At 38.2% G+C, this 23325-nt stretch overlaps 1 protein-coding gene across 1 annotated transcript in view; it reads right to left on the reverse strand.

The window, feature by feature from the left end:
• Positions 1 to 2520: 2520 nt before the first annotated feature.
• Positions 2521 to 23325, reverse strand: part of LOC105280187 (cilia- and flagella-associated protein 44-like) — a 36970-nt gene continuing 16165 nt past the window's right edge. Inside the window, exons 3-4 of the mRNA XM_026971713.1 lie at positions 4238 to 4409; positions 2521 to 2879 (exon numbers count right to left, since the gene is read on the reverse strand). Of these exons, the coding sequence (XP_026827514.1) occupies positions 2575 to 2879; positions 4238 to 4409 (477 nt within the window). The 3' untranslated portion in view covers positions 2521 to 2574. The remainder of the gene's footprint in view (positions 2880 to 4237; positions 4410 to 23325) is intronic.

Below are 23325 nucleotides of genomic sequence, written 5' to 3' on the forward strand. Positions count from 1 at the left end.
AATAGCGTGTCTAAGTAAAATAGAGTGAAAAATTCTGAAGATACGAAATTCGAGGCACAATAGTTTTTTGAGTTACGAAGGATCAAAGTTTCCCAATAATTTCGTAAAGCTCGGCCGTCAGGACGTGACTACACGATACCGACTGTATTGTTATTGATTTTCAAGTCAGGTGATATTGGATTTTTTAACTGCACAGTTTATTTTGTCATTTATGCACATTGCTAACTAACCAACACACACAAAACGGAAACGATATATATCTCGTAGTCAGTGAAAAATTTACACCACTAACTGCTAACTTATAATCTGGAGTAAATAATAAGCGGGAGACAATGGAAAGCTTTCTGTCTTTTAAACTATGGTGAAAACAGAAATTTATTTTAATATTATCGTTTTATAGAGAAAAATTTAATTATTTATATTTATAGGTATGTTTTTCTCTTTGGAAAAAGGTTTGAGAGGATAGAAACATATAAGTATATACTCATATTTGTAAACATTGAATATATAATATTATGGATTTACCCCTATTTAGCATTTAAATTTTTTGGTATTTGGTTTAAGACATAACACATTGTAGAAAAACATTGCTATTTTAAATGATCAGCAACAAAACCGTCACAAGAGAGGAAGATAATAAGGCAGGTTCCACAATTATACTTTAATTATCTTTGTTCTAGAATCATTTAACAAAAAGATGTTTATTTTCGTTTTATCATAATGTGATGATTAGATTTATTTTTAGGTAAAAACGGATAATTATTATTTAATTTATCTTTAAAAAATTTAAATGTATTTATGCTACTAACAATAATAAAATTATTATAAAATCACCGGTTTAGCGCAGATCCATATCACTTGACTGTCAACAACATCAGAGTATAAATGATGTAACAAAGAATACGTAATGCATTGTAAGTTCAAAAAACCTATGGCGGGTTAATATAGTTCGTTAGATTTTTACAGTACTTTTTTTAATATTGTGTTGTATTAACCTCCCTTTTGATTTTTCGTCTTCTTTGGCAGAAACAATTTGGGTGATATTAGTTCGAATTATTTCGTAGTAGCGTTTTCACACTTTATTGTATTACTCTATAATATCATAGAAACTAAAAGCTTAAAAAAATTATTTCGGAGAACAAGACCGAAAGGCAGTATGTGGAGACAACTCACTTGTTATAGGTCTATATTATTTGATAGGTTTCTCGAATGTTTGGTGCAGAAAATATTATATGTATGTCCCATCCAGAGATTCTTTTATCGGTTTTTAAATTTGTTATTATATCTAATTGTTGTTGAAGATGAACATTATCGAATGTTTATTTTCTATTACAAGAAAGAAACCAAAGTTGCGACTTAATCCGAGTTAGCAAGGTTAGTCAGACTATTATTGCAAAGAAAACGTTACTGAGTTGATGTGAAAAAGCAGTCACGTAAAATAATTATTCTAATTGTGTTAAATATGTGTTTATAGAACTAATTAGATTTATTATTATAGGGGTTGATAATATACATAATAATGATTTATATTTCATATATATATCATGTTATACATAATATAATTTGTTTTTAGTAACTTTATAATCATTGTAGTGTTCTTAATATATTATGGAAGTATATATGTTTATACTAGGTATATACTGTTTCTTTCCTATTGATACTGATATTGGTTTCTTTATTGTTACGTACGGTTATTAAGTTTATTGTTAATTAAATATATACGTTATACGAAAAAGTTAGTGTTTAACTTAGGTTTAAGAACTATTTTTATATTTTATAATATTTTATGTATATATTTTTAGCTCCAACTAAACTTTCGAAAAAGTCTTCGACTTCCGAACAAGAACAATAAGGTACATATATGTAAAATGTGATAGATGTAAGTACGATATGAGTAAAGGATGAGATGAAGTCTATAGAAATAGTTATAAAAATGAATATGTGTATATATGTAAATTGAAACGTGTAGTTGTAAGAAATTGTAACCTCCTAGTAGATTAAAGTATCTATCTAATTATCTTATTCTTATTCTCTGCCAAAGAGTTGACCTTTTATTGCCGCGGAATCCACTATTTGCCTAAAAAATGGTAATTATAGATTCCGACGACAATTATATCATTTAAAAAATAATTTATCTATTTTATTTTAATAAATGAATTGAGCAAAAAATCCTAATTACTTAGTTAATGGCCTAACATACGTACATGTATATGTATAGAGAAAAAGAGAGAGAGGAGAAGAAGCTAGAAAGAAAAGAGGACATAGGAAAGAGGAGTGCCAAGAGAGAAGGGGAGAAGGGGAGAGAAAAAATGTGCTTACATACTTATGTTTAGCGTGCAACTCAAGTGTTTCTTCATGCAACTCCTGTACTCTTATATACAATTTAGATAGTTTCTCTTTATCGAACACAATGCAATCGTGCATTCTGGATAGAACTTCACATTCTTCAAAATATTGCAGCTGGTGCAATCTCATTATCACTGTAGTATCCACGTTATTCAATTTTCGTTGTTTCTTAAGCTATTAAAGTATATGAATTAAATGAACTAAATTAAAATGATTATAAATAAATAATTAAAAAAATGATAATACCATGAATATCTTTAAGTCATTTTCATTCTTGTTCAAGATACTCTCTACAACTTTTAACTTTTTCGTTTGAATTTCAATTTCCTTCGAAAGAATTTCCACAGTTTGTTGCACGTCTTTAATGCGATGCTCGTACGCATATCGTTTTTCTCTCATTAAAAATGTTAAATCATATAATTGTTTGCTGCATCCTGGAGGACATACGTTCTCGTCCAAGTGAAATGTGTCGGATTCATCATTGGGGCTATTTGATGCATCCGAACTCGTTTCGACCGTTGATGTAATAGAATCTAAAACAATTAGAATATTTGTTTCAAGTTGACGACATTATAACATTATATTAGGTGTTTCGGTTAATTTCCGCTGTTGTTTTGCTTGAAAAACACATTTATTTCAATTGCAAAGTAAATTGATTAATCAATCAAAATATTTTCCATCGTTTTATATTTTTTCCCCATCTTTCTGGTAAGAGATGAATTCCGCGGTGATAGAACGACTCAGGTTTTGAAGCAATCCATTCATCCACCCACTTTCGAACTTCTTTGTACTCTCGAAAGCGTGTCTTCAAGACCATGGTGCATTGAACGGAACAAGTGGTCATCAGACGGGGTCAGGTCTGGAGAATACGCGGCATGCGGAAGAACCTCCCATTCGAGTTCTGTCAGCGTTTCCTTAACGACTTTTGCAACATGTGGCCGGACATTGTCGTGCAACAGAATCACTTTTCTTTTGTTGTGATTTGTAGTCGTTTTTGATCCAACACTAGCTTCAAACTGTATAATTGTTGTCAGTACTGGTCAACCATAACAGTTTCATTTGGTTTTAAGAGCTCATAGTACACAACACCTTCTTGATCCCATCAAATACAGAACAATGTCTTATGACCGTGAATATTGCGTTTTGGCACCAATGTCGATGATTGGCCTGGATATACCTATGATTTTTTGCGTTCAGGATTGTCATAATGGATCCACTGTTCATCACCAGTGACAATCCGGTTCAAAAACTCTTTTTTTTCTGATTGGCAAGCAGGACAATGGTGATGGATACACGGTTCAGCATGTTCGCTTCGATCAGTTCACGTGGCAACCCATTTTCCTTACTTTTGAATTTTTCCCATTGCATATAAACGGTCAGAAACTATCGAAACTGCAACATTTAGTGCCTCAGCCAATTCACTTGAGTGTTTAAGATTGATTTTGGTCCAATAATGCTTGCAATTCGGCGTCTTCAAACTTTTTTGGCTGACCTGGACGTTCTTTGTCTTTCACATCAAAATCACCATTTTTGAATCGTCAAAATCAATCTTTGCATGTTGTTTCTGATGGAGTAGAGTCACCATAAATTTCCACTAATATTCGATGTGCTTCAGCTGCAGTGTTCTTTATATCAAAGTAGTGGAGGAGAAAAAACAACTTATCGCGTTCCACTTTGAATTGCTTTAAAATAATATCACTCCTTGCAAAACTACACCTTGGACTGAATTCTATTGAAAAATGTCTAACCTTAAATATAACAGTTCCAGTTGAGTTCCAGTTGTCACAGTTCATTACATTTGCAGCTGGAGCCATCTATATGCGAACAGCAGAAATTAACCAAAACACCTAATATTTTCTTCCAAAACGAAAAGTCTTCGAAATGTTCTTACCATCTTCCCTTTTTAATTCTTTATACTTTTTCTTAAATATTCTACATAGAAAATTACGGAATTTATTATCGCTTATACTATTCATGTATTCGAAACATATATCTCTGATCTGATTATGTAGTTTTGAAATTTCTTCAGTTTTAGCATTAACTTTATCACTGGTTATTTGTATCTGAAAATAGCACTTAATATGACACATATATATATATATATATATTTTCTTACATACTCACATTATATATTCAAATATCTACAATTATTTAAACAACATATTGTGCAATAAATAATTTTGAATTTTTCAGATAAAAGTGCGCTGATTGAGAGTTTATCTGGATATACTACAATTGGACAAGTTGCAAATTGCAAAACACGGTGCAAGTGGATACGAAATTTTGCACACAATTCAATTGGACACCGTTCAGTTAGACACAGTGCAAATGGACAGCGTTCATTTATATATAGAGGGTATACCAAAAGTATGACCACCTCGAAATATTTCGAAAAATACGCATTTTTGTGAAAAACGATCCATACAAAAGTTATGTTAAGTGACACATCACATAGTAATATTAGTACGACCTTGAATAGCGTTGTCAGAGTCACGTAAAGAAGACCTAGAAATTTTTAGATAGGAACCCCATTTTTTATTAGATATTTTTGTAGCTTCGAGAGCTTTTCAAAACACTATAATGAGGTATTTAATAGTTTTCTGATAAGTACTTTTCGAGTTATGGAGCTTGAAAGTTGTAGGCTGGGCAGTATTATTAGCATTATGATTACCCAAGATATACCGTGTGGAGTTGTATATCGAATAATCTGACACCCTCTTGCTCCCTTCTCTCGTTCACGCGTTCTCCCCTTTCCCTTTTTCGTGCTTCATGGCAGTATAAAATGCGAGTACAAAAGTGTTATTTTCTCGCACATTATCACGCGGGTAGGGAGATAACGTCTGGTAAAGCGCTCTCTGCTGCTGTTGAGGTTTTTGTCTTTTTAGTTTCTGAATTAATAACTTAAAAGTTGAGCGTTCGACTAAACATGGCTGACAAATTATTGGAGCGTGAAAGAATCACTATCTTATTGATGTGCAGATGGTGATACTCAATCGTTTTCTGCTGTCGTTCGATTACACTGTCCAACATTTTTGTCACATGAGTGTGAATAGTCATTTTCGATGTATTTTTGCCTGCTAAATACGAATTCGTTGTCCAAATTTGGCTGTTACGTCACAGTTTTAAGAAAAATGGCGTCAAATAGGCCAAAAACGATGATTTTGGAGATTTTTATGACGTTGTAGCATCGGCAACAAGTTTTTTCCCAAATATCGTTTACGCCATGCAAAAGTGTCAACTTTTAGCTTTAAAGTGCGCGTTATTTCGTTTCGGTGATTTCTCGAGATATTTCACAATAACTCGAGTTCTGAAGATTGTACAACTAACTGCACAGAAACAACAGTGTTGTTTATAGATGCAGAGCAGTAATGCCAGATTAGAAGTCAACCAACGTCATATTAGATGAAAACATATACGCGCGTATTAAGAGACACGGTAGTATCTCGCGCCAAGTATACGCGCAGCGAGACCGCACCGTGACACTATTACGCGAAGCGACGCTTTCGCAGACACTCAGATTATTAGATCTCAATAACCGCTGAACGGATCAAGTTCAGAGTAGGCTCAATGGATAGCTTGGGGTCGAATTATGTAATAAAAGTGTTTTCATTTTTCTTCTACGTGCCCTACGAGCGGAGATATGGAGATGAAAAGTCTAAAATTGGCAAAGAGTGACCGCAAAATCAGTGGTTTTTTTCGCCTATTTTTGATCCCGCGATATTGGAATTGAATTGTGTGCCAAATGGTACCTTATGATAAGACATCAATCACCAAAAAGTTTTAAGTTGAGGTGAGAATTAGTTTCAGAGATATGGAGGGTCAAAGTAGTCAAAATTCCTTAACGCGTCAGCTCATAACGCTTTAAAACACGAATTTTTATGTCAATCTAATAATTTAAAACTTCGTATCCAGAGGTTTTGCTGATTGTTGACAACGAATTGCAAGTCAGATTTTAAAAATTCAAAATGCTAACGCGTAAGCGGTTGCGATAGAGGAATAGAAACGGAACGCCGCATGGAGGCCCGTCTGTCCTTCTCAGTTGCGCATGCGCCTTTGCAGAGATACGCAGTCTTCCCATATCTGCACATGTGCAAAGACAAAGGGGTCTTTTTACAGCTTTCTCTTTCTATTGCTATATTGCTTTTCAGCTCGCTCACGCACTCCATTTTTATATCTCTATGATCCGAACTTTACTTATCAGAAAAGAGGTTCTGAAAATAACTAATTATTATATTGAAAAAAGTTGTGTGCTAGTCACGGCTATAGTCTGACATCACCGGCACAGACATCCTCTGTTTCTTTCTTTCCCGAGCTATAACTGATGCATCATCGAAATTATTACAATGATAATAAAACAAGAGTAATTATGAAATTAATATAATAATTAATTAATATAATTGAAAATAATTATAATTAATTAATATAATAATAAATTAATATAATTAATATAAAATATTCAACAATTTAAAAATTCGTTAGGATTCGAAAATCGATTTTGTAACTTTAAGTCATGAATTTTTTAAATATATTATTCGCCATATTTAATCAGCCATTTTGAATTTTTAAAATCTGACTTGAAATTCGTTGTTAACAATCAGCAAAACCTCTGGATACGAAGTTTTAAATTATTAGATAGACATAAACATTCGTGTTTTAAAGCGTTATGAGCTGACGCGTTAATGAATTTTGACTACTTTGACCCTCCATATCTCTAAAACTAATTCTCACCTCAACTTAAAACTTTTTGGTGATTGATGTCTTATCATAAAGTACCATTTGGCACACAATTCAATTCCAATATCGCGGGACCAAAAATAGGCGATTTTTGCGGTCACTCTTTTCGATTAAGAAACGTCGACATCATCGTCGTTTGTGCAGTTCGTTCTTTTCAACGAGATGGCAGCAGCTAATATCGGTTTTCTTGCGTGCACCAGCATACGCAAACGAGAACCGCGTGCGTGTGCGCTCAGCACTTCACTGATTGGTTCATCGCTTGTGTCATCCCCCCCCCCCCCCCACTACGGTGAGACGTGAGCCGCGGTCGCGATCTGGCTTCAGTATCAGACTACCAGAGATGCAAATAGCATGTACGACGCGATGTATTGCAAGAAGTTGGAGTGAGAAAAGATATATTTGCGAGAGAACGAGTGGATGAGAGAGCGAGAGGGCGAGTGAGTGAGAGGGCGAGAGAGAGAGAGAGAGAGAGAGTGAATGAGAGAGCGAAAGAGCCAGTGAATGAGAGAACGAGTGAGTGTTAGAGCGAAAGGGCGAGAGAGCGAGTGCATGAGAGAGCGAGAGGGCGAGAGAGCGAGAGGGCATGAGTGAGAGGACCACGTCGACGACGACGACGACGATGACGATGACGTTGCACCACGTTGACGACAACGACGACGACATTACACCACGTCGACGACGACAACGACAACGACGACGTTGATTAACTAATTCCGGATATTATTTTACAGAATGTATATTTATATTTATTTATTAAACGAAATAAATAACGACGGGGTAAACTCTTTTTTCTTGCATATATTGACTTCTGTGCATAAATATACTTAATATAATTTTATATTTTATAAACATGTAAATTAATACTTTTAAAAACCTTGACTGACAGGACTATGGCTTTCATCTCCTCATATATTATAAAAAAAGTATAACATACTTCACACTACAAAATGTGTGAAATCACAACAAAATTACCTTTTTAAAAAAAGGTACAAAAAAAGCACCAAGTATACGCGCCTGAAGTTCTTTCAAAAAAGGACTCTACACAACTAATGATATGAACAAATTGCGTCAACTACAATGGATATTTATGCAAACCAGAAAATCTATTACTTTATTATTACTCTTTGACCGATATTCATTGTTAATTCTGATTTAAGACCATCTTAATTAAGTACAATCATAAGATATTTGAAACCAATCACACAGTCGTATTAGCATCTTAAGACATTACTTCAGATCGTCTGGAAATAAGAATGGACTATGAATACTAGCCTTTGATAACAATATTAAGCAGATATTTTTATACGAATAAATATTTTAATACATAGTGTGACGTGACGTTTCAGGACGTCCGTCACAAGGCGCGTGACTGAGGAAGCACACCTATTCCGCCGAGATCGTTCCTTTCGTTTGAGGGGGAGCGATCCTTTACCGAGTAACGGCGAGCGGTGTGCTAATCCTTTTTACGAGTTTCGCAGAGTGTGCATCAATAACCAGAAGATTATACCGAGGACCAGCACGGAAGACACCGGAGGAGCCTGAGGCGTTGAGAGTCGCGGGAGCCTGCGAGGGTCCGAGCCGCAGGAGAAGATCGGGGCCGCCGACCGTCCGAGCTGGTGCTTATACCGAGCAAAGAGGAGCGAAGCCGCAGGTGACATCCGCAGCAGCAGAATTCCGTGCCGAGAGACCGAAAGGAGGAGGGCGAACCCGAAGCCTAGGTGAGCTATCCTCCTGTCAAGACCTCCAGACCCCTCGTCTGGGCCTGGCCAGCTCGACGAAGAAACTCCGGGAACGGAGGGAGTCGGCACGGCCAGCACGAAAGGAGCACCTGGAGAGCGGCAATCCATCCTACAGCAGCGAGTGATAGCAGCGAAGGGTGCTGCGATGGCTCGAGGGCGGCTCGGTGGTGGATCGATGCGCGAGCGGGGAAGGATCTCGCGACGCGCCCCGCGACTCGTCACTGTGAGCTGGACTGCCGAAACGAGCGATCGAAGAGGAAGGGCCCAGCGACCGGACGAGTACAGAAGACGGACGAGAGTCACTAATGTAAGGTCCACACTCTGCGAGATATTCGGGTACACCGGCTAGGACGGCGCCTCGTGATCCGCGATTGCTGCGATGAAGGGTACTGCAGTAATTACTGCCGCGTAATGATCCCGTGTGAGTTCCGAGGACCACGTACGAAAGGCGAGGCCCGTCCGCCCCGGTGTCGCGTGATGGAAAGTCCCGCTCATAAAGTCAGCTCCAGTCAGAGGTAGCGTTTGTTAGTGTATCGTTACAATTAGCGTAATTGTCGTTGCGTCGCGTTTCTCGATTGTACTCGGAACTGTATGATTTCCGTGTAAATGTATCTTCGAATCTTGCGTTCCGCGATGAGTCTCGTTATCGTTCCGAGTTGAGTGTCGGTTCGCGCGTTTCGTTATCCCGAGTGGTCTGACGTTTTGAGTTGGAAGGCTGCTCGCAATATTGGGTCCGGTCACGTCTTGAGGGGGAAGTTCAGGATTGAGGCGAGGTCACGACGCGGAGAAGGATTTCGGGCCCGTGGTGTCGAACGTCTCCTAGACCGTGCTCGCGGAGACTCGCACGAATCACCGAGGGAGGTTCCGAACGTGGTACCGTGCGAGATCGAAGGTGACCTAGCGATCGAGGAAGCCGAATCGGATGCTTGGCTCGCGTTATCGTTTGTCGCGTAATTTCGACTCAGGTTAATCGCCGTGGCGTGCGTCATTGTACGTACCGTGAGTTTCGTTGACCGCCTTTTGAGTTTCGTTACAACCGTTAATTCCGTTTATCGTTTGTAGCGTTTGAGTTTTGTTACAACCGTAAATCTCGTTAAGATCGTTTGTTAATTCCGTTTCTCGTTTGGTACGTTTGAGTTCAATAATTTTACGTTACCCTCGTGACGGGTACCTTGCAGTGGCGAACCGCTGTATTGTCCGGAATACCTTCCGGCTTATTTGAAATATATTTTGTTATCTATTTAAGTGGCGTCTGTTAATGCTTCCCTTCCAGCGGCCTCCTGATGTTGAAACCCACCCCGTGCCGTGGACTAGTCGAGCTTAACGGTATAACGCGTGTATTTCGTGAGTGGCGCAAGTGATTGCGCCTGGCGCCCAAATAAGTAAAGTACCGAGCGTTTAGCTTTCGGCGTTTCGTTGTTCCGTGAGCTCTCAGATCTGCGACGCCGCGCCTACGCGTACGGCGGACCGTAGGCCAGCTGAGCGGCGGGAAAAGTACGTCGTAATAGAAATATATTTATTAATACAAATAAGTGTTTTTTTCAAAATATTTGGCGCTGCTAAACCGAATTATCATGTTAATTGCCTCATTCTCTTTCTTTCTCTCTTGTGAATGCGTGCATGTGTGTTATGTGTGTGACATTAGAATTAAGCATGGAATAAGTTTAACTACATTTGTACATATATGTATTTCAGCGAGTTGTTATGTAATTTAGAGTTTAAGGAAATTATTGTAATCTTTAGATTATTTAAATACTAAGACAATTTTTGATTCGGTTTAGCAGCGCCAAGTATTTTGAAAAAAAAACACTTATTTGTATTAATAAATATATTTCTATGTATTAAAATATTTATTCGTATAAAAATATTTGCTTAATATTATTATCCAATTAAATCAAAACTTTTTGTACCGCCAGGAAATTATTACAAATAATTCAAATCTTTTCCTCTTTCGACCAATCTCTGGCAACTTTAATTTAAAAATATACATAACGTTTCAACCGCGATTCCGGTCCTTATCAAATGTCAAATTTACAACGGTCTTATTCTAAAAACAGTCACAAAAACAATTTACAAATTACCAATACAATAAAAAGTTTGAAAACTTTACAATTTAAAAATATACTATAATTGAAATATCATAAAGACAAATATGAAAACCATATCACCAACTTACTGGCTGGACGAGACCATTAACTTGAAAAATGACATCACCCAAGCTCACAGCAGAAATACATCAGTACTCAGCCGAGGCCAGCAAACAAGTGAAGACAATCCTACATGTTAGTCAAAACAATATCATAGATGTCAGGTAGGTTCTCTGTATCTTTCTGCAGATTTATCGACAATTTATGGCGTTTAATGAACACCATTTCCGCGATCAATCTTTTACGTAACTGTGTCTCTTGATGAAGAACATCAACGTTTGACCAATTAAATTCATGACCACAATTCACCCTATGTTTGCTGACCATTGACCAGTTGCTTTCACACTTTCTTACATCAGATATATGCTCTGTTATCCTAGTATTAAGATGCCTTTTTGTCTGGCCGATGTAACAGGCCTCACAGTTCGCACAATTAATTCTGTATACAACGTCGGTTCTGCAGTCATGTGTTAGTCTATCTTTTCCATGTTTGATTACACATTCTAAATTATTATTAACCAAATATGTCACATTCAGTTTGAACCTCTTAAGAATTCGAAAAATGCTTTCACTAAATCCCTTAATGAAAGGAATGTTAACAAAAATTCTACTATTTTTATCATTCTCTTTATTACGAGTTACACTTTGATTGTTACAATTAATCTTTTTATATCTAATATGATTTAACCTTTTTTTAACGTATCTATTAATGAAGTCCAGTGGATAACAATTGTTAAGCAAGATAGATTTCACTGCTTGTATGTTTGCTTCATGAAACTTGTCATTCGATAGTAGGATTGCCCTGTAAACCAAACTCGTGATAGTATTTATCTTATGTTGTAAAAGGTTGGAAGCAAAATAATTAATATACCGTCCCGAGAACGTTGGTTTTCTATACCAATCCGTAGTCAAACCCTTATTATCACGTAAAACAGTGGTATCTAAAAACTTTATAGAATTCTTGTTCTCAATCTCCACAGTAAAACAAAGTCTTGAGTGGTAGTTATTGAATATGTCTAAAACCTGTTGGATTTTGTCAGTGGGTAAAATCATGAAAATGTCGTCAACATACCTACGATATATTTTCATATTAAAATCTAACAATGCAATGCAGGAAGTCTCCAGATCGTCTAACACCATATCAGCCAAAACAGGGGACAAGGGTGAACCCATAGAGCTGCCAAAACTTGCTCGTGTCGTGTGTGTGTGTGTATGTGTGTGTATTCTTGTAGAGATCAGGACCGGTAGTTCGTCACTATTACAGTATTTTAAGACTCCAAACCCTCTCTACAAGTGTCGAGTGTTTCCAAGAGTATGCGCGCGTGTGCGTGCGTGTGTGTGTGACGAATTGAGAACACGCGTGCGCATACCTTACAGTGCATTGAATTGTATTAAATGTGTTAAAAATTATTATTTGTTTTACATAACAGCCAAAAAAGTGAGTTTACGCCAAAAATGCAAATAACCCTTTTTGTAGAGTTTTTCAAGACCTTCATTTTTTGTTTGAAACTTTTTCCTCTAAAATCAATATTTTCGGAGATATACTACGAAAACCTGCATTTTTCAGAGTTTTTGCGATTTTGCGGTATTTCCGGTTTCGACCGTCATTTTTAAGTTTTATATTCGTATTCAGGAGGCAAAAATACATAAGAATTGGATATTTTTATTCATTTTTACGAGGAGGTCACTTTTCCGAAGGTTTACCAATATACCATGTTTAAACTCAATTTTCAAGGTGTTCTCTAACGCTCACACACTTTTCAATTGTTTTATCGTATTCAGGAGGTCAAAATCTATAAAAAACACTATCCCTTTTACTTACACCTTTTTGGGCAGAAATCGGCACTTTTTTAACATCCTCCTTTGGACAACGGATTCGTGTTCAGCAAGCAAAAATACATAGCAAATGACTATTCACACTCGTATTACAAAAAAGGTCAAATTTTGTCGGATAGTATTATTCAATGATATGTATCCGAATCATCAAATTTGTAAATCCAGTGTTTTGACAAAAATACGACGTTTTCAAGAAACTGGTAGCGTAAAAGATCGCTCTAGATCAGGCAGGCCATCATCTGCAACTAATGTAAAGAAACAACTTGATGTTCTGTAGATATTTATTGAGAATCCCCATATGTCTGTTAATAAAGCAGCTCAAGCTCACGACATTACTTCCATGTCCGTGTATAGAACTTTAAAAAAAAGTTTTATCTCTTCAAAAGACAATACATTCAAGAATTGCAAGATGGAGATAATGAACGTACGCTTCTGTGCAAGAATAATGGAACTAATATTGTCCGGCCCATCTACTCTTATCAAATTGTTTCCTTAAGATGAGGCAACCTGTACCTTAACGGAAGAAGTTAATAATAAGAAATTGTCGTTTCTGGTCAAACAAAAATCCGAATTGTGGGGTGCATGAAACTCACACATAATAACCACAAAAGGTAAATATATGGTGCGGTATGATAGATGGTTATTGGATAGGGTTGTTCTTTTTAGAGGAAAATCTTAATACTCAAAGGTATAAGAGATTACTTGTTGATCAAATAATTTCAGCCATACGAAATATTTTTCCGAACAATTTTGAAGAAATAGAGTTTCAGCATAATGGAATTCTTCCTCATTTTGGTGCAGGACCACATCGAATTTAAAATGAGGTTTTTTCACGAAGGTAGTTAGGAAGAAGGGACCGAGATGAAAGAGAATTGGCCACCTCTGCTCATCATAAATTCTCTTGATTATTACTTTTGAAGATATCTGAAGAGTAAGGTTTACGAAACAAAACCAGAAAACATTCAAGAATTGAGGCAGCGAATAAGGGATGAAACGATCTTGATACCTGCTGCATTTAATTGTAGAGCCCTTTCTGTGTTCTATCACAGATTCGCATACTGTCAAGAGGTCAATGGGATTTACAATATTTACTCTAAAACACTTAACACACGCACACGCACGCACGCACGCACGCACGGTCTCCCATTTTAAAGAATCTACTCAAATTTCTCAGAAACACTGCGTTAAATCGAATAATGTTTCAGATAACAGTTGTTTGGTTCGAAGGGGGACATAAGACGGCATCATTAGTTCGACCTTGAGTGAACATGTCAAGGTTATGTGAAGGTCACCTTTGTTTTTTTAAACGGCACCCCCTATTTTTCATTGCACATTCTTGTAGCTTACCTCGAGAGCCTTTCAAAACACTATGATAAAGTATTTCTCCCTTAAGTACTTTTCGAGTTATGAAGCTTGAAAGTTAAAGTACAGCCGGCATTAGCATTACTCAAGGTGTACCGTATGGAGGTTGCATGGTCGGATTTACACCACTTGTGTGTTCGGAGGAAGTTTGGAGACTGTTCCAGCCAACGAAGGTAAAACGCGAGTGTGATCCGGCCAATGAAGGCAAAGGGATTGTTTCGATTGCGCACATTAATTATCGGACACAAAGAAATTTTCCGGTTGGACACAGTTTCGATTGGACACATTTTCGATCAGACACAGTTTCGGTCGGACACATTTCCGATCTGACACAAATTCTATCGGACACATACAGTTTCCATCGGACACAGATTCTATTGGACACATACAGTGTCCTTCGGACACAAATTCTATCGGACACATACAGTTTCTATCAGACACAGATTCTATCGGACACATACAGTTTCCATCGAACGCAATTCCGATCGGACACAAATTCTATCGGACACAGTTCCGATCGGACACAGTTCCAATCGGACACAGTTTCCATCGGACACATTCTCTGTCAGACACATTCTCTATCGGACACAGTTTCGATCGGACACAGTTATTACCAAAAAATATGTTTAATGATTAGTAAATGACTCCGTGGCTTCGACGGGGTTTGTGTCTTGGACATTCCACGCCAATGGGGGTCTGAAGTTTATTTATATTTTTTTAGGCGGGGGTGCAGGTGGAGGGTGCTTCGCCGAAGGCAAAGCCCTTCCACCTGCATTACCCGCCTCATGCAAACACTATCGAGTCATCGGTACGATTTCACATGGGTTCAACGAGTTATGTTTTTGACTTTTCACGTCGTTGAACCAATGCAGAATCGTACCGATGACTAGGACTGTTACTTTTTTGAAGCTTCGAAAGACTTCGAAGGAACGAAGGAATCTTCGAAGATACGATTGCACAGTAAATCGATTTTATTATGACTTTTCCGTGCGAGCTAAGAGCTTGCGACGACGATGACGACGACGTTGCACCACGTCGACGACGTTCCATCACGTCGACGACGACGGTGACGACGTTGTACCACGTCGACGACGACGACGGCGACGACGGCGACAACGTTGCACCACGTCGACGACGACGACGACGACGTTACACCATGTCGACGACGATTGAGAGTGAGAGAGCGAGAGAGCGGGAGGGCAAGAATTGTATGAAATGTATCAGTCATATTTTTAATAAAAAAAATTCCCATCGCAAATAGCAAAGAAATAGAAAAGACGTGTTGAGAGGATAACACAAGCTGAAATTGGTTGCATGTAGTCGATTACCGCATAATTTCAAGTTATTGACCTTCGAAGACTACTTCACATCTTCGAAGCTTCGATCCTTCGATCCTTCGAAACTTCGTACCTTGGAAGATTCCTTCGTTGCTTCGAAGCTTCGAAGTTATCGAACTTCGATCAAAAATAACAGGCCTACCGATGACTCGACAACGTTTGCGTCGAGCGGGTAATGCAGGTGGTGTGTGTGTGTCCGAACTGTGTCTGATCTGGACTGTGTCCGATGGTATCTGTGTCCGATTGGGACTGTGTCTGATCGGAACTGTGTCCGATAGAATCTGTGTCCGATAAAATCTGTGTCCAATGGAAACTGTATGTTTCCGATAGAATTTGTATCCGATTGGAACTGTGTCCGATGGAAACTGTGTCCGTTCCGAACTGTATTCGATGGTAATTATGTCCGATCGCGATTGTGTCTGACGATATCTGTGTCCGATTGGGACTGTGTCCGATCGGAAATGTGTCCGATCGAAAATGTGTCTGATCGGAAAATTTCTTCGTGTCCGATGATTAATGTGCGCAATCGGAACTCACTCTAAGGCAAGACCCGAGACTGAAGACCGACACACATACACACACACCCACACACAAGAGATGTAAATTCGACCGTGCAACCTCCATGCGGTATACCTTGAGTAATGCTAATGTTGGCGGTACTGTAACTTTCAAGCTCCATAACTCGAAAAGTGCTTAAAGGAGAAACTTTATTATAGTAGTTTCAAAAGCTCTCAAGGTAAGCTACAAGAATGTGCAATTAAAAATAGAGGGTTCCGTTTACAGAAACAAAGGTGACCTTGACACGTTCACTCAAGATCAAACCAATGACGTCGTCTTACGTCCTCCTTCGAACTAAACAACTTTTGTCTGAAACATTTTTCGATTTAATGCAGTGTTTCTGAGAAATTTGAGTGATCCTTTAAAATGGGACACCCCGTATAACAAAGGTGTATGTTTGAGAAATATAACCGGATAAGTACCATTCCAATATTATTGCACACACACGCACGTGTGCGCGTACGCACGCATACGAAAGAGGTCCGACCGCGCTACTTCCATGCGATACTTGTGTAATGCTAATGCCGGCGGTACTGTAACTTCTTCGAATTCATAACTCGAAAAGTACTTAATGGAAAGTTACTTCATTATAACGTTTTGAAAACTCTTGAGGTAAATCTACAAGAATATCCAATAAAAAATGGGAGTTCCCATTTAGAAATTTCAAAGTGATCTTTGCAACGCTATTCAGTCATACTAATATTACTACGTGATGCGTCACTTGATATCCTACAACTTTATGGAACGTTTATTCACAACAATGCGTATTTTTTGAAATATTTCGGGATTGCCATACTTTTAGTAGGCCCTATATATCATTTATATCTATAAACTTAACCTAACCTTGTGTTACGTCCAGAGCTCCAAACAGATGAACTCGAAAGGAAGGGCGCAACAGAAATCTTCTCTCGTGATTTGTTTGCACTCAGGCCCCAAAACACGAGTCGAGCCGACCAATGTTATCCGGCTTTAGGGTCAACGACCTGGGGGTCCATAGTTTTAGAACACCCTGTATATATTCGACGACCTCTAGTCTTTTCTGTAGAGTAAAAATAAGTTGAAGTAGTTTTCCTTGCGTTCTTATATTCAGAAAACAAAATGATGATGAGAAGTCACGTACTGCACTCTTTTGTAAGTTAAAGAGTAGAAAAACACTTTCAATCAAACACGTTGAAGCGAAATAAGCAGTTATGATAATAAGCATTATGATTTCTATTACGAATATAGAAATATAATCAAAGAAATGAATAAAATAAATATAATATTTCAATGTAAAATTAATAATTGATCGGAGTAAATTCAGCGATTTAAAATAAAACGACCTCAACATTGTGCATATTAATTGAAAAACTTTGCCAAAACTTGATTTTGATTAAACTATAATGTAAAATTTTTATTTAAAAAATGTTCTGGCATTTCATTGTTGACTCAAGGGAACATTACCCATCCGAAAATTCTAGGTTTGATGAAACTTTATACACATGTAAGGAGGGTTAGTAGATGAGTTTAAAAATGTTTCGTTTTTTAAGCAATTTTAAGGTGAAACCACGTAGACGGCTTTTGCTTTTCTCGATATATCTCGGAAATTATTCAAAATATCGAAAAATGTTTTATACAAAAGTTTCATGGTAAAAACGCTTCTATTTAACCGCATCAATAGAATTTTTCAAAAATTTTTGAAAAAATTTTTCCAAAAATTATTTTTAAAACATTTTGTTAAGGTGGTTAAATAGGGGCGTTTTTACCATGAAACTTTTGTATAAAACATTTTTCAATATTTTGAATAATTTCAGAGATATATCGAGAAAAGCAAAAAGCCGTCTTACGTTTGAAGGGTGGTTCATCCCTTAAAACCGTTTTTGGGCCGCTACGAATAATTTCTAAATTCATCTATTAACCCCCCCTACATGTGTATAAAGTTTCATCAAAATCAGAATTTTCCACTTCGTGATATTCCCTTGTAATTCTCTACCTCCAAGAGTAAAGTGCTCTTTACGTGTTTGTCCCGGTAAAGATAAGAGTTGTTCCAGGTTGTTCTAAGCCCATGTGGTACTGTTCTACATCTTGGTACTGCTCGGGCAACGTTATCGGTTAACAGAGACAAAATAATTCTCTACCTCCAAGAGTAAAGTGTTCTTTGTTTGTTTGTTCCGGCAAAACTGAGAGTTGTGTCAGGTTGCTCTAAGCCTACTTGTTATTATTCTACATTTTGGTACCGCTGGGCCAACGTTATCGGTCTATAGAGACAAAGTAATTCTCTACCTCCAAGAGTAAAGTGCTCTTTATATGTTTGTCCCGGCAAAAATAAGAGTTGTTCCAGGTTGTTCTATTTGTTTTCAACTTAAATCTGTAATTCGGTGTCTAGAAAATAGCAATAACAGAGATATGTACATTGAAATATCATTTGGGCGCTCTATGCTGTATTTTGCTGTATCTTTGTAAATACATTTTTTGGAGAATTAATATTTTGGAACAATGTCTAGAACACCTAGAACAATCCAGAACAACAAAAAAATTTGGATTTTTCAAAAAATGGGTGGGGGGCCACTAAAAAAACGAATTTTTTACCTTTTTCATCGTGTTTTTCAACTTTTTGGTTCGTAACGCTGGAACAAACATAGAACACCTTGGAACAACAAAAAAAGGTGAAATCAAAAAATAGGGGGCTAACTTTATGCACCCGATGCCGCCGGTCCTTCGTGATGAGGCGAACTACCATGCGGGGACCTGCGTACTGGAGAGCGGTCCTGAGTCTTGGGACGTCGATGGTGTCAGGTCCGAGGAGGAGGGCGAAAGGGGGAAGGGATAAGGTGTACGTAGGGAATAGGTTTAGGAAACTGTCCTGCAAACCTTGGAGGGATCGTTGGGAACAATCTCTAAGATAATCAACGAAGGGAAAGCTGCACTGAACCTCTCCGTGATTATTTGTACTGAAGGTGTCGGAGAAGAAATGTGGGAATCTGGATACTCTTCGAAATCCTCTGTGGGGATCGGAAAATACCAGTGGGAAGAAGCCACAGGAGAAGAAGAGGGGGACAATCGGGGAAAAGTGGATGGTGAAACACGGGTGGAAGAGGGTGACGAAACGGAATTGTGAATGGTACATAAGGGGGAGTTGGAGAGAGAAAAATAACAAGATGACGACGGGGAAGTGGGACGAGAATGAGACCTAGGGGACAGAGAAGATGGCAAGAAGAAGACGAAGAAGATGAAGAAGATGAAGAAGACAATGAGGAAGAAGAAGAGGAAATAGAAGAAGACGGCGATGAAGGTCGGGTTGGAAAGTCAAGATTCCGGATAGATACGGAAGAAGAGGACGATGGTGATAACGATCATGAAGGTGAGTTAATTATGCGGACAGAGGAAGAAGAGCGTGAAGAAGAAACGACCGAGGGTGATGAAGGGCGGGAAGGAGAGTCAATGATTAGGACAGATGAAGACGCGGAAGATAAAGCGGGGGAAGATACGCGACAGAAGGACCGCGGTATGGCGTTGGTCTTCTTGCGGGCGGTTCGCTTCCTGATGCCTGCTCAAATGTTGCCGTATAGTAGACTTCAAAGGAGTCCCGCAACAGGAGTGGCACTCCTAGTTTCGCGCGTTCTTTTGACGGAAGTCACTTAAAAGGGACAAACGGAGTGAGTTAAAGGATTAACCGATGGATAAAATCCAGCGGTAGAAAGAAAAGGAAGAAAGAATAAGACATAGGGAGAGTGAAGTGAGAGTCGGTGAAGATAAAAATGATAACAAATAAAAGAAAGAAGGGAGAGAAAGGAAAAGGGCACCAAACCAAGAATAACGAAAGGTTCGCTTACTTGTAATGTTCTACTCGGTATGTTCTTTGAATGCTGATTTGTTTGCTGTCGTCCCGGAACAGAGAGCCAGAGCGTGCGGGTTGTTGTGCTGGCGTTAATTCGATTTTTGCCGATGTCCCGGAACAGGAAGCCAGAGACCGTGCGGGTTGTTTTGCTGGCACTGATTCGACTTTTAATTATCGACTTGTCAAGTGAGCGCACTTAATGAAGGATATTTGACACTCTGTCAAGTAAATGAAACTCCCGCACAAGATAACTGATGTCTGGATACTGACTGCAGGGAGGTTGTCATCTTTTTTATATGGGAGGAATGGTGTAGGAGAGGGATATTCTTTTTTCGGAAACTATTTTCGGTTGCAACTGGACATCCGTCGCGGTAATTAAGCCGGTATCGACAGATGGGTCTATGAGGTTCTAATCCTTTGTTAGCCATAGATCCATCGTTCCGGCCGCGACGTTACCGAGACGTTCGTTTTCATAAGCCGGATACGTTTTTAACTGAAAGTCTCGTGCCCGGCCGGACACGTGTGCCAGAACTCGCGGTTCTTGTGAGAGTATTCGCCCAGGCATCAGCTATATCATTTCCTTTTCTAGGAACAGGGATAATCTCTCACTGCGGTCGCGAGGTCTCCGGCTACACGCGACCGAACTTATCGCGATGCGAGACATTGTCCGTTAAATTATTTTTAGATCACTTAGTATATTCTTTTGGAAGAGTGGAACCATAGAGTTTGCTGGACGTAACACTTGAATGGTGTACAAATAAACGGTGTGCAACTTTACAATAACCAATTTTGCGGAGTCCAAATGAACGATGTCCTACTTTGTAGTGTCAAAATAAACGGTGTCCAACTTTGCAGTGTTCAACTGAACGGTATCCAATTGGGATATACTTCCGAAAGGCCCCCATAAGATAGCGAGCTGAAATTATAGTGATACTCTCCTCTACACATATAAATACACATATAAATAAATATAAAATATCGGTCCCGGCAATTCAACGGAAGTTGAATTTTAAGACTTTTGCCCCTCTCTCTGTACCCTCTTACCGCAAAAACCTAACCTGACTTAACCTAAACTAACTGAACCGCCAACACGAAGATTGTAGAATCATGGTCATCACATGGGTGATATTGGATGAGTGGAACTTTTACTTTTGCATACTTCCTAGTGATTAGACACATTGGTAAATCTTTACTATAGCGAGCACTTCGTCGATGACTTTGACCTTGATATATGTTAAGATCAATGTCCTGAGTACCTTTCAAAAGGTTTTAGTTGGTGATCATTGTTTATTAAAAAGTTATTAACAAAAGAATTTTACTGCTTTTGCACGAATTTTCAGCTGTTCACGCGAAAGAAAGAGTTATAGATTGAGTCAGTTCAGTTTAGGTTACTTTAGATTAGATTAGGTTATGTTAGTTTAGGTTAGATTTTTGTGGGGAAGGAGTACAGGAAAGGGGCTCCGCCCACACGGCATAAAACACTGGAATTTGTAAATCTATAAAAGATCTATATATATGAATAGACGAAATGTGTACTTCATTATACAGGGTGTTTCAGAGCGACCGTATCAGGCTCATTCTTCGAAAAATATGCATTTTCATGAAAAATGTTTTATACAAAAGTTGTAGGATTTTAAGGGGCGCATTACGTAGTAGTATTGGTATGACCTTGAATGGCATTGTTAAAGATACATGAAGGTCACCTTCAATTTCTTAAATGGAACCCCCTTTTTTATTGCATATTCTGATTTTCCGTCGAAAAGTAAGTAACTTTTGTTCGAAACATTTTTTTTAAAAACGTCCTCCTTATCCAGAAAACTTAGGTTCAACCTTTGGTGGACCAATGATAATAACTCGCTTTATAACAGATACTGAAGTTGTTTGTTAGTATTTTACTGTTTACCGTCAGCATTAGCATTACGTAGTAGTATTGGTATGAATGACCTTGAATGACGTTGTTACAGTTACGTGAAGGTCACCTTCACTTTCTTAAATGAAAATCCTAATTTTTCATTGCATATTCTTGTAGCTGACCTTGAGAGCTTTACAAAACACTATAATAAAATATTTCTTTGTTAAATACTTTTCGAGTTATGAGGCCTGAAAGTTACAGTATCGCCGGTATCATATTAGCATTACCCAAGGTGTACCGCGTGGAGGTTGCACGGTCGGATTTACACCTCGTGTGTGCGTGTGTGTGTGCGTGCGTGCGCGCGTGCGTGTGTGTGTGTGTGTGTGTGTACGCGTGTGCTTTAGTTGAGGAAGTGTTCAAATTGATCTCCGTCTGCTGCTTGACAATGGCCTAGCCGTAGATAAAAATTATTTAAAACACACACACACACACTCATGCACGCACAGCAGAGAAGGTTTGGAGTCATTAAATACTACGGGAGTGACGAACCGTGGGGTCCTTATCTCTGCTGTGCCCCCCCCTCCCAACACATGCGCGCTCGAGGTGTAAATCCGACCGTGCAACCTCCACGCGGTACACCTTGGGTAATGCTAATGTGATACCGGCGATACTGTAACTTTCAGGCCTCATAACTCGAAAAGTATTTAACAAAGAAATATTTTATTATAGTGTTTTGTAAAGCTCTCAAGGTCAGCTACAAGAATATGCAATGAAAAATTAGGATTTTCATTTAAGAAAGTGAAGGTGACCTTCACGTAACTGTAACAATGTCATTCAAGGTCATTCATACCAATACTACTACGTAATGCTAATGCTGACGGTAAACAGTAAAATACTAACAAACAACTTCAGTATCTGTTATAAAGCGAGTTATTATCATTGGTCCGCCAAAGGTTGAACCTAAGTTTTCTGGATAAGGAGGACGTTTTTAAAAAAAATGTTTCGAACAAAAGTTACTTACTTTTCGACGGGAAATCAGAATATGCAATAAAAAAAGGGGGTTCCATTTAAGAAATTGAAGGTGACCTTCATGTATCTTTAACAATGCCATTCAAGGTCATACCAATACTACTACGTAATGCGCCCCTTAAAACCCTACAACTTTTGTATAAAACATTTTTCATGAAAATGCATATTTTTCGAAGAAAGAGCCTGATACTGTCGCTCTGAAACACCTTGTATACAGGGTGGGGCAATAACTATTACCACCTTAAATATCTTCTAATTTATAATGTCCAGAGGAAAATTTATGTAATCAAAATTATACTGTACGAAGGGGGCTAACATATGGCGATAATAATTTTTGTCCTGGTGGAGGCGCTTCGAAGATATCAAGGTCACCTTCAGTTTTTTTAATAAGTTCGGTATGTTTTTTTTCCATAATTTTATAGAGGAGCTTAAAACAAGTACGGAACTCATGACACAAAATTATTGAACAAGATTAAATGTAAATGAAAACGATAAAAAATACATTTTTATATTAAATGAAATTTACGTTTAAAAGATGTACGAAATGACGCTTTATTAGTATGTTTTG

The sequence above is a fragment of the Ooceraea biroi genome, chromosome 8 (genome assembly GCF_003672135.1).
Source record: "Ooceraea biroi isolate clonal line C1 chromosome 8, Obir_v5.4, whole genome shotgun sequence".
Taxonomy (NCBI): domain Eukaryota; kingdom Metazoa; phylum Arthropoda; class Insecta; order Hymenoptera; family Formicidae; genus Ooceraea; species Ooceraea biroi.